We start from the raw sequence: 12,743 nt of genomic DNA, 5'->3' as shown, positions 1-12,743 counted from the left end.
AGCAAAAACCCAAACAAAACTCCCAAACAAACAATCAACACCAAAGCAAAACACCCTGTGTATATGTGTGTAGGGAAATTCTAATGGAGCACAACACTTTTTCCCCTCAAAATACTTCTTGAAAAACATAGCATGTTTGAAGTGGCTGTAACTTTCAATCTTGTGTCTAAATATGGTAATCGTGGGATGTACATCCGTCAGTAGATGAAAAATACTGAGATTTATGAAGATGCTTCATTTGTACAAGAGTAAGAGAAAGCCTGGCCCATACTGGAAAATGCTAGAAACTGTCACAAAACTCATGACCAGTTTGCCCAGCAAGGGAAGGAGTTGCACGTTTTGCTCGAGTTTGAGTTGGGGGCGGGGGGGGGAATCACAACTGCTTGTTGTGAGGTGATCAATCCTTGCTCCAGGAATCTGCTGTAGCTCCCCCCCTTTACCCAGTCTCTTCCATGTGGTACCTGTAGCCAGGATCCTTTGGAGCAGAGTCACGTTGTTCCCTGGACTGCAGTAAGTCTGGGTGCTTCCTGTCTGTCTGATGAGGAGCTGAAAATAGGAGCACTGTGTTGATAGAGGTGAGAAGATCTGAATTACTCTGTATCTGGCATACCTTAAGTGACCTTAAGTGAAAGACAAGTATACCTGGTTAAGGTCCAAACTCAAGTCCTGTCCATCTGGAAGCTCTTTTGAGAAAAATGTTTAAATGGGAAGAAGGTACCAGAATTATTTGTACAGTCTCTGGAGGTGGATATGTGCTAGTGCCTTGAGAAGTGATTTACTTCTTATTGTATGGATGTGGATTTTGATCCTGAAAACAGGATTTATATGATTGAAATAATATGTGTAAGTGATTCTTACATGTCCATCTTGGAAACTGCCAAAGCTGTAAATGGAAATATTCCACAGTTGTTTCATTAGACCCTGTTAACACCAAAGAAATTCAATTCTGGTCATAAAAACTGAGAGAACAGTTCTTGTGTTTCATAACTGAAACATCACTTAATACATTACAGCACATCCAACCAAGAGAAAACAATTTTTAAAAAATAACTGATACTGAAAAATATCACCCCCCAACAATACCTGTTGAAGCCATTCCTGAATTTTACTTGTAGGCCATTGCTTTTGGGTTTTTTTGTAAGAAAAATTGCACCTCATTTGGAGTGACAAGGAAGTACTCTCCGCTGGGTTGACATGTAAAAGACAGCTCTTGCTGGAACTGGTTTTTCACCTGTTTGTAGATTTAAGTCAATTGTCTTAACCGTCATGCCATCCTAGTTCATTAATCTTCTATCCATGGTAATTTAAGTGTACTGTGCATTTTGGGAAGCACAACTGTAGATTTGAAATTGTATAGATAGGTGCTATTATAAGCAATTTGAGTTAGCTTTAAACATAGAAGTCACATCATCATAGCACTGAATATTAAAAAAGAGAAAAAGCTGTGCAGTACCATCACAAGGTAGAACATACAAGCCTGTGTCAGCTACATTTGAACTACATGGCAGAACCATTCCATGATGCCTCAGGTGGTGGTAAGCAATACATCTGAGGGTTTTACACACACTGATTTACACACACTGATTGCTTAGTTATCTCAAAAAGTGCTGATTGGAAGAACTGTCTATATGCCTGTTAATGTGAAAATTGTCTGATAAAAAGGAGAAAAATAGGCACATATATTAATCTTTTATACATTTAAATATAAATTAAAAGCTTGCTTGTAACTTTTTTCCCAGGGCCTGACCTGTTTCATGACAAGGCCAGTTTAAAAGCAATTTTGGCTTCTCAATATAAATGGTTGTTGTTTGTTTTGTGTCTGTTCAGAGCTCTGCTAGCCAAGAACTGTCCATGCTGAGGTGCAATTTTACATTTGTGTGTATATGCATATAGTATTTAGGTGTTTATTTCAACTGGCTTGAAATGTTGTGATTTGCTCAGATGGAGTTCTGAAAAAATATTTGGAGGCATCTGCAGGTAAGAAAATAATTTGTCTGTCTGTCCAGGCAGGGGTAATTTGGAAGCAAGGCAGCAGAGTAATTGTCATTGGTATGGCCTTCAGTAGCTGAGAGTTTGATATACACTTGATGGACAGCTCTTTTCCCATCATAGTCAGCATTTTTATATTCAGGAGCAGAATTTTAAATTATGGCTTTAACTGCCTAGGTGATTTATTGTAAATCTCTTTCTGCCCACTTAGAGAATTCTGTCCAAGTGTATCTTTAGTTTGGCTCTAGAATAATCCTTCCCTGTTACCTAGAAAAACAAACCAACCAACCATGTTAGTTGTCGCTGATACAGCAGCACGATACACCTGTGCTTGTGTTTCCTGTGTTCCTTGGTTTGTCAGATTACCTAAAAGTCATCTGTGTTTGCATCCAAAGCATTGCTAAAATTTTAGTACATGATTTGACTGCATTATAGATAGATCAGCCTGCCAAAAATTGTCATGGTTGATAAAGTCTGGGTGTCTTTAGCATTTTTCAGCAACCTACAATCTAAATCTCAAAGAATAAAGGGATTTCAGGCTGGAGGCAGACTGTGTTTTCCTGAGCAAAGAGATATAAGAACAAATGAATGAAATGAAGGAAGGAAATGATAGGATAAAAGGATAATATTTTTTTGTGATATTGGTCATCTTGAGTGATACTCAACTGTCTAAATGTAGGCCTGAAATCCGATGCTAGAACTCAGAGTCTGGAAACCCTGTAGAGCTTAGGGGGATCTCAGCAGGGGCAGCTGGAGTTCCAAAGTTCCCCATACCATGTTCGTGTCTGGAAATCCAGACCTTGCATGGTTTTACCTGCAGTTGCACAGTATTCTTGAACACATCACTTCTGGTTTGTCAGGGTCCCCCAAACCTCAGATGCTGATTTTTGAACTATTGGAGGGCTTCAGTGAGGCAGAGCACACTGTCCTGGTCATGGTATGTGTTAATGTCTGTGTACAGCTTTTCGGGTGAACTTTAAATTACTAGCAAAACAAAGTAGGACAATTGGGTTACATCTGGTATGGAGATGTTTCTTCTGCCATTGTGTTATGAAAATTTTCACTTTCTAATTGTACACAAATGGCAGAAATCTGTCTTCTGTTTTTTTTCCTTCCCTAATGCAACCAATTTAAATCTAAGTGTGGTTTCTACCATATGCTTGTTTCAACCATATTTGCAGTTAAAAAAATATTTCCAAAACATAAGAGTTCAGGGGAAATACACTGTTAACCATGAGTCTGTGTAGATAGTAATTTTTGAGGGTGATGATAGCAAAAAGAAAAGATTGATCTACATAGGTTGAAAATAAGTGATAGACTTGAAACAAGGATAACTGCAGGACTTTTTCCTCATCAACTTTATCTAAGAGTATGTGTTGTAAGGCTGACACATGTGCTTAGAAGGTGCTATGGTACCATAATAAAATAATAAAAGGTACTCTGCAAATTTTTACAGAATGGGAGGTTAAAGGCTGTCATTATGAGAAAAATTTTGGGACATGAGTTTCAGTTTTTGTTGTCTGCAAACTCTTGATGCAGTGCTGCAAGATGAGGATAACTAATTTTTAGAACCGAGTTCCTAAGTTTAAAATACGAAGTGCTACTCTGGCACAAAACAGTAGTGTTTATTAAAAAATGTGTTTCTATGATAAACTTGGTATGCAGGAAGGGGTTTCTTTCTCTCTCATCATGCAGGGAAAGATGGATTTTGTGTTTGAACTTACATTGGTTGGTATAAATGTTCAGCACAAATGTAAGAGCGTGAGTGGAATAATGTGGAAACACAGCCTGACTAAAGGAAAGCTATAAGGAAAAGGCAGCATTCCGTTTCCTGACAGAAGAAAATGGATGACGGAATCTCTTAAGAAAATGCATGTAATTTTCTACAGCACGTCTGTAATAAGCAGTATTGCTGATGGTTTTTCAGTACGTTTTGTTCATGGCTGAAGAAGATGAATGAATTCAAGGTATGTATGGATAGTGGATGTGGTCCAGCTCCTGAATCAGGCTCAGTCTGGGGCAGTAGATGTGGGGAGGTTTCTCTTTGGGAATGCAAGGGAGCGTGCTTGCTTTCAAGAGACACTGAGTGTGCAGTGCAGAGGAGGTGGGGGAAGGCTGGAAAAAGAAAGGAACCTGTGGGAGAGGCAGGCGCAGGCTGGAACGCAGCGAGCAGCATGGAATGTGTTCGTATGGCAGGGAACAGCCGAGCCACACGGGAGATGAGGGGAGATGGAGCAGAGTTCATTAGCTCCAGGAGCTGCTGAGAATTGCTGTCTCATGAAAGGGAATAAGGGACTCTCTTGAAAAGGAGGGGCAGTACAGCTTCTTCTCATCTCTTTCATCCAGTCGTCCTCTTTGCTGTGGATTTTCTCCTATTAACAAGAACATTTAGGTTCAGTTTGTCTTTGTCTAATAAAAGGTTCCTTTTGTGTTTTTGTGGTGTGCACATGTAAGACAATAAAGGCCAGAGGGACTGTTTTGTATAATTTTAGCTAAAGTCTACAGCTGACTTGTTTCACAGAAATGTTATGATGTGTGATATTTCTGTACAAGAAATTATGTTACATGTCTGTAAATACATTTAAAAAATGAAGAAAATAGACTCTAGCTTTGTCTTCAAGTAAAAAATGATCTGTAGGTCCCTAAAATTTACAACATACTGGGAAAAGAGAAAACATGTATAATAGCCAAAAAGTCCAGTTGTTTTTCTACAAGTAGGGAAGCATTCCAGATGATCACCATAAATTTCATTGTTTCATGGCAATAAGTAAAAATTTGCAGGAATAAAAAGAAAATAGCTGCAAGACCATCTTCCCGAAGTGGAGAATAGTATTCTCTATAATCCTGCTGCTTCTGCAGACTTTGGTTTCAAAATTTAGACAGTTGTAAATTTTGTTTCTGTTTCTTTGGAAAACACTGACAAAAAAGCAAGTGAAAGGAGATCTTCTGAACTGAGGATGGGGAATGTGGTAAGAACGAGGGTCTTGAAGCAGTCACTACATAGAGCAGGCAGAAGAGCCGAAGGGGTGTGATACAGGAGACCTCTTCACCTGGCGTGTAGCTGCTGGAAGGTCCTGGAATAAGCAGGGGTCTTGTCTCCCAGCAGTCACAGGGTTGGGAGCCTTCATCTTTCTCTCAGCCAGAGAAATGAGGAATTAGTTGTAGAAGACAGCTCAGGAAAAAAGAAGAAATCTAATTTCAGAGTGTTGGCTTTGGGAGGAGGATGAACTTGATATAAATCATCTTTCTGTGTGGGGTCACTTTCCACTCCCTTCCCATCTTTGTCCTCTTAAGTTGACTGTGGGGAATTTTTTGTACCCTCTTTGAGTTACTGTGGATTTCTCACCTTGGAAAAAAGAGGACAGAAATGAGGAAGGGGGCTGGGATAATGACTTTGAAGAGTGTAAGAAAGTGTATGCCCATTGAGTTGTGCAAGTTTTACAAATAAAAGTACCGGTGCAAAGGGTTTTCAATAGTTTCTCTGCATTGTTCATGTTTATGTCAAAAGGAGTTGGAGACCAGGTTGTGTTGAATCCCACAGAAATGTTTCGGCATCTGTTTTCAAACTATTGTATTGAAGACAGACAAAAAATCGGATACAGGCCACCAGAAACTTCAGCCATACACAGAAAAACTTATTTTAAGGTATAGCTATTTATCTTGAAGAAGGCAGTGACTTTTATTTAGCTTTTGTACACCTTTATACCAGATAAGTCTAGTGGAGAAACAAATTTCTCCTCAGCTTTATGTGAAGAACAAGCATATTTGGGTGGAGAGATTTGGTTCATTTTGACCTATTGACACTTCTGGAAAATCACACAAAATTTGGTGATCAGTTCTTTTCTACCCAACCACCTTGTAAAAACATGGATAGCTCTTGGTACTAAGATGATAATCACCTGGCAGAAAAACCAATATTTACATTCTGATATTCAAGCATTCCCTTAATACCAGGCAGGACACAATTTTAAGTCTTACTTCTGCTTTTCTAACTGGTTTCTTGCAGAAGTGAGCAGAGAAGGGATTGCCTGCATATAAAAACTTGCTCACCATGAGGAAGGGTTAAGCACACTAGGTTCTCTGGTTGCCCCTCATCAACATGAAGTATTTATTCCAGCTGTATTGACAACGTTGTGCTGAAAGTGAATGTGGTAGAATCACTCCAGCTTTGTTAGCATCTAACAAGAAAACTGTTGCATTTTCAAACTTCTTTTCTAGATCTAGTAATTATGGCTGCCATCAGTCCCAGCCACTGTAATTAGTATTATAACTGACAGCTGTAATCTCAGTTTTGCTCACTTGATGGTACATGTGGTCACAGATACATGCAACCAGTCATTTGGTTTTTTGAGGAGGTGCCTTTTTCTCCTGTTAGTCAGCCGTTTTTACCTAATTTAGGTAGCTCATGGGTGGAGGTCTATTACATCAGTGCATAAAAATGTTATTATTTCTTTAGCTAAATAAATCTGAAACGGTACAACCCTATCAAATCTAGTAATTTAACAGGTGGATATTACCACAGATAAGCTTATATTTAAGTGCTGCACACTTCTCTTATTTAACCACATGAAGCTTTCCCTTGTGCTAATTTAGCATCCCTGAACCTTTGAATTCTATTTTTTCTCACAGGCACACCACTCCTGGTACGGAGGAGCAGTGATCCAGCCTTGGGCGCACCTGACTTCCCAAGTGCTTCTCATCCCAGTGACCACGCTCTCAAGCATGTTGTGGCAGTAGGTGTCATGCAACTCACCTTTTTAAGACCAAAACCTTTCTTACCTGTTGGTATATAGCAGTATGTATTTGGATCTATAACAAAATGCATCATGCTCGTTTTCTGTAAAGTAGAGAATTTCCTCTGGAAAAAAGTAGTTATTTTAGATGATACAATCAATTACCAGTGGTTCTATATATATATATGTATATATTTTAAATAAGTGGTTTACATAAAGTTCAATAGTGTCATAAGGCATTGGAATATGGACTGAACTTTCAGCAGTTATTTATTTGTTCAGTATTATGTTGTCCAGTTTACCATTGCTTCTTTGGTCTCGCATCCTTTTTCACTTCTCTCGTTTTCTAATGGCATTTCTGTCATCTTAGGTACCCTGCTATTATCCTGCATGGTCTCTTCTTTATCTCACTTTTCTGTTTTACCAGACTCTTCCCTTTTGAGGACAAATTTGTTTTCAGTATAGTTATTACTAAGTTCTATTGCAAAGCCACAATTAGTGAAAATGCAGCAAAAACATATTCATATGTTTTTGCAGACTGTCTTTAATCTTAAAGTGATGCTGTCTTAGTCACACTTGGGCCACGTTTTACTTTGCAGTATTAAGACCTGAAGCTTTGTGTGTGGGGAAAGTGTCCCTACATTACTTATAAACTAATGACATTCTTTAGAATCTCTGAATGTCAGCTGGGACACATAAGTGTCTCGAGCAGAATAAAGCTATTTTTTAGTGTTTGCCTAGAAAGCTCTGTTGGATCTGCTCTTCTTTAGACCACATGAATTCTGGCTTAAATGATGCTGCTGTTTTCATTTGTTTGTAATATTTATGCCTTTTCCCCTTTAGATTCTCTATGCAATGTTGCACTTCACTCCCTGTCCCCAGCTGTGCAAAACAATCTGTTGCTGGTTTATTTCAAAACAAAGCAAAGACCCAGAAACTCTGGGTCTTTGTTTGGTGCAGGGAGGGATGTTTCAGACTAGATCACAACTAGTTTAGAGCAAGGTTTCACAAGTGGCTGTGCTGGCACATTAGGGAGTAGGTTGAGAGAGCTGGGGTTCAGCGACACGTGCTGGAGGTGGGAGCCTTTCAGCTGACAGTGCATTTAAGACCAAACTTTCAGTTAAGTTCATGGGAATAAAGGAAGTAAATACGCAGTCAGCTGAGTTGCATGCAAATAATGTTCTAGGAGTCTCATTCTAACACTGTAATTCTGAAGGCCAGCACAGGATTTTAGTTGAGTGTTCATTGTTTCTCTTTGCATGGCCAAATGCATGTGCATCTAAATATTTTGCGTGCACCTTATTTTACAATGGCTTGTGTTATTTGGTAAGTGGTGCAATTTTAAAACTCTCAGTGACTCTCCGAGTACATTATGATGTTACATGGGGCTGAACTTTGTCAAAGTTCTGCATCATTTGTCAGACCTGTTTGAGTTGAGAGGTTTTTCTTGATGTTTGTTGCAAGCATTTACATAATAATGAAATACTGACTTAGTCTGATAAATGAAAGTACAAAGAAGAATTCTTGGTTAACAGTGCAGATCTTACACTCTTGGCAAAGCTGAGAAACATATAAAGTGAGTATGTCAGTACGTAATGCTCACCCCTGGTATTTTATAACCATGAAAATGGCAAAAAAAATTGGAAAAATAAGTGAAATCTGTTTCATTCCAGGGTGTGTTTTGAATGCTTTATAGACCATCAAGAAGGCAAAAATAGCATTTTGTTGAGTTGGGTTTTTTATGTAATTTTAGTGGTGACAAGTGCATTTTATGCCATTACATGAGGATTGCAGTAATACTTGGAGGTTAAAACATCATCATGCTTCACTGACTTGCATCAGTACAAAAGAGTCTTCTAAGCCTAAAGGAATTCCCTGTGCGAAAATACAGAGCATTCATCTGTCAGCTGCAGTGGTGACAGTCAAAGCTGGACTAGTAACAGGGGTGGAGAAGGATTTTTTTTAATATATCATGTAAAGGGGAGGCGGGGGAGGCCCAGAAAGTTCAAAGTTGTGGTTTGGTGTTGTTCTGGTTTTTTTTTTGTGAAAGCAAAAATTTATTACAGCAAAATACGTTACTCTAACTCTTATTTTTGCAACCGTACCATTTCTAAAAGCCTCATTGTCAATCGTACTGAAATATGCTTTGGCATAATGTTCTAGGAAACACAGAAAGCTTAAATAACATAGGTTAAATTAGGTACAGATTGTTTTAAAACATTCAGAAAAATCAATATCTGACAAATGAAAAAACATGGCAGAAATAACTGAACACTGCATTTTGAAAATAACTATAGTCTTTCAAGTGTTAAACACTATTTAGAAAAAAATAATTTGTTCTGTACATTGCTGCTGAAAATTTAAAACTAATACTGAATTTCCCTTGCCACAAACCAGAGTTTTTTTCATGTTGAGCTGCTTCCTTTAGTCACATGCAAATTAGAAAACCCAGAGCTGTTGCTAGATGAAACATGTGCATGTAAGTGAAAATTAAGTCTCTGTATTTATGCCACAATTATCTTAGTAATTATTTTGTAATTGAAACTGACTTTCATAATTAATTGAGCTTTTTTGGCACTTCTGGCGTTTGGTACATGTGGAACTGGCAGTGGGCTCTGTGTAGCAATATCCATACACCTTACACTGATACACCAGTGCTTCAGCAGATTTTTGTGAGGTTCCCCAACTACCATGGGGTTCTCTGAAGACAACATTGATTTACCTTCTGGAAAGTGCGCTTCAGTAGTACAATGAGTAATGCATGAAATAGGACAGCAAACATGCAGTAATACAAGAAAAGAACTTTGCAATCCCATTTAGGTGAACTGGTAGAACCTGATGAACCATTTGAGCTGTTCACAGTATTTATGGCAGAATATGTGTTCAACCAGAGCATGTGTTCTGTTTGTCAGATGTTGTCCCATTTATTCAAAGAAAGATCTGATTTTTTAATGCTATATGATGATTACAAAAATAACAAAACCTCTTCTGAGTAGCCAGGTAGTTTGAGGAGAATTTGAGTTATACTTTCCTATTTTCTGACACATCTTAGCTGTAGTTTTAGCCCCAATTAACAAAGTACTTCTAGATCAATCAAAAACTGATAGTGAAGTCCAGCATCTGTTCCCTCAGACTGGAAGTCATTTAACAGATGGTACAAAATTTGAGTTTCTTTTTTCATCCAAACCTCTCTTTCCTTATTGTGATAGCTGCCACTGGAAAATTTAGAGATAGTAATCAGGGAAAAATAGGGGTAACACACATCAGAATTTGTTCTTTGTTTGTATTGAAGAAAAAGTATTTGTTGATGATTTTTTTTACTTTATTAAAGCTACTCTTTAGCTGTTCTGCCTAGTTAGGATCACAGAGCCCTGTCCAGGATTTCAAGAATGAAAACTTCCTTCCCTAGGTATCCAGAGAGGACTTCAGGGATACAAAATTAGTTTAATGTACTTATGCACACCTGTGGACTGGGCAGAGAAGTGATTGAGAGCAGCCCTGTGGAGAAGGACTGGAGGGGTGATGACTGATGAAAAACTCAACGTGAGCCAGCAATGTGCACTTGCAGCCCAGAAAGTCACCTGGGCCCTGGGCTGCAAAAAAAGCATGACCAGCAGGTCTAGAGAGGGCATTCCACCTCTCTACTCCATTCTGATGAGAGCCCACCTGGAGTGATGCATCCATCTCTAGGGTCCCCAGTACAGGAAAGATGTGGACCTTGGAGTGAGTCCGGAGGAGGTCCATGAAGCGAGTAAGGAGCCTGGAGCACCTCCTCTTTGAAGACAGGCTGAGAAAGTTAGGACTGTTCAGCTTGGAGAAGAGACGGTTGTGTGGAGACCTCATGGAACCTTCCAGTATCTGAAGGGGACCTGCAAGGAAGCTGTAGAGGGACAGGGACTGTGTAGGGGGTCAGAATATAAGAAAATAGTGTAGAAAGTAATCTTACCCCTAAGGAGTTGCAGCTGGGCCAATTAGCAAAGATTAGGAACAGGCCTGACTTTAACAGGCCACAGCTGTAAGCAATGAGAGGAAGAGTGCTATAAAAGAGTGGGGTGGGTGGTTGAGAAGGGAACTGGAGTCAGTTGGCTGCTTTGTGAAGAAGAAAGAGTCAGTGCTCTGAGAGCTGCCCATGAGAAACACCAAGAAGGTATGGAACTTTTGTGATAAGGAGACAACAGTGTGGAACCCCTGCAATAAGATGACCACAGAACTGTAGTGACAGGACAAGGAATAATGGGTGCAAGCTGTGAGGGGACATTTAGGTTAGATATGAGGAATTCTTTATGGTGAGGGTGGTGAGGCCCTGGCTCAGGTTGTCCAGAGAAACTGGATCCCCATCCCTAGATGTGTTCAAGGCCAGGTTGGATGGGGTCCTGAGCATCCTGGTCTAGTGAAAGTTGTCCCTGCCTGTATTAGGGATGTTGGGATTAGGTGATCTTTATGGCTGCATCCAACCCAAGCCATTCTGGGATTCTGTGGTTCTACTTCTCTGAAAAGTTCTGTGCCCATAGCTTTGCTCTGGCAAAGGCCAAAGGCTGGTCCAGCTGCTTTCTGGCTGCAAATAGCCTGGCATCACCAAGTGAGTTTAGCAGTGGGCATGTAGTCCTCAGCTAGAGATCTGCTCTGGAGTGCAGCAGGATTGAGATGGTTGAAACCTTCCAGAAGAAACAAACATTCTTTGGGAATTTAACACTTGCTCAAAACTTGTCCCCAGATAGCTGAGTGGAGCTGCAGTTTCAGATTTTCTTCACCAGCTCAGAAGTTCCTGACTGGATCCCTCTGCCCAACATGGTAGGGATGAGATGCAGCAAGGCAGAAAGTCTGAATTGTGTGGCTCTGTTGGTTTGGTATTAGGGAAAAGAATACATTTTGCTGCTTCTGCTCAGTCCAGTTTACTCAGGTAGTAATTGCTAATGTATATAACATCTGAACTTTTGTTTCTGGAGCTGTTATTTCAGCTTGTCTCTGTTTTTGCCCAGGGACAGACTTCCTCTACTATCATAAGACTTGATTTGTCATGAGTTTTAGACTCATTTAGAGGATCCTATTTGAATTGGTAAGAATTTCACATTAATTCTGGTGAGACTAAGGTTTCACCCCCTCTTGTTAACTTGCTGATTATTATAGAATGCTATTTTCTGCATTACTTTCTTTTATAGTTACATGTTTCCTGGACAAATGCCTAGGTTATCTTGAAGTTAATCAATAGGACTGGCGGATTAAATTGTATTTATCCATATTTAAAGATACAATGAGATGCTGGATCAATTGAAGAGCTGCTCCAGTGGCTCAATACAGTTTCAGTTTTTGTCTAGATATGACTTGAAATTGGCTGTATTTTATGCATTGTGGATGTGTAATTTGCAATTTTGAATAAGGTTGATATATAATTAGAACATTTTTATGTTTCAAGCTCTTGTTAAAAAGGGTCAAAACCTCCTCTGGTTCTTGTGGCTGTTAATTGTGGTTGTGGTGTATTAGCCTTTCTGATTAGGAGACTGTGAATTAGCATAATGTCCACATATGTAAGGATGCAGCTTCATGAGTTGTTCCATTTCTATTTGGTATTATATACACATGTAAACGTAAAGATATGCTACAAATTTGGCTATGAGTAGTACTTAACAAAATGTGTGAGTATTTTAGTAAAAAAAACACCCAGAAATATTAGAAATGTCATACTATTTAAAAGTAGGGCAGGGTAGAAAATACCTTTTTTGGCACAGTGGTGGAATAATTCCATAGAGTTTATAACTTGATTCAGCAGATTTATACTAAGACTTGAGCTAAGAGACTGCACTGCCACGAGGGTTGTATTGTCTGTCTGATTTTAGAAGATAGAACTTTTGTCCACTATGTTTACTGGACTAAGGTAGTTTTATTTTGTCCTTTTGTACGTGTTAGAATTCCAGTATGAAATTCTCCCATAGTTATGTGGTAGAATCATAGAACACTTTGGGTTGGATAGGGACCCTTTAAGGTCATCTGGTTTCATTCCTCCTACTGTAAGCATGAACGTTT

General features: G+C 39.2%; 1 protein-coding gene across 3 annotated transcripts in view; it reads left to right on the top strand.

Moving 5' to 3' along the window:
* The window catches only part of PARD3B (par-3 family cell polarity regulator beta), a 392,403-nt gene that overhangs the window by 124,167 nt on the left and 255,493 nt on the right, over window positions 1-12,743 (top strand). For all 3 annotated transcript variants that reach the window (XM_071434745.1, XM_071434744.1, XM_071434743.1), the window contains exon 4: window positions 6,619-6,722. In XM_071434745.1, coding sequence (XP_071290846.1) covers window positions 6,619-6,722 — 104 coding nt within the window. The remainder of the gene's footprint in view (window positions 1-6,618; window positions 6,723-12,743) is intronic.

The sequence above is a fragment of the Agelaius tricolor genome, unplaced genomic scaffold (assembly GCF_023055355.1).
Source record: "Agelaius tricolor isolate 1412-34295 unplaced genomic scaffold, bAgeTri1.0.p SCAF_10, whole genome shotgun sequence".
In the NCBI taxonomy this organism is placed as follows: domain Eukaryota; kingdom Metazoa; phylum Chordata; class Aves; order Passeriformes; family Icteridae; genus Agelaius; species Agelaius tricolor.
The sequence above is the reverse complement of the archived record's forward strand: the minus strand, read 5'-3'. Positions and strand labels throughout refer to the sequence as shown.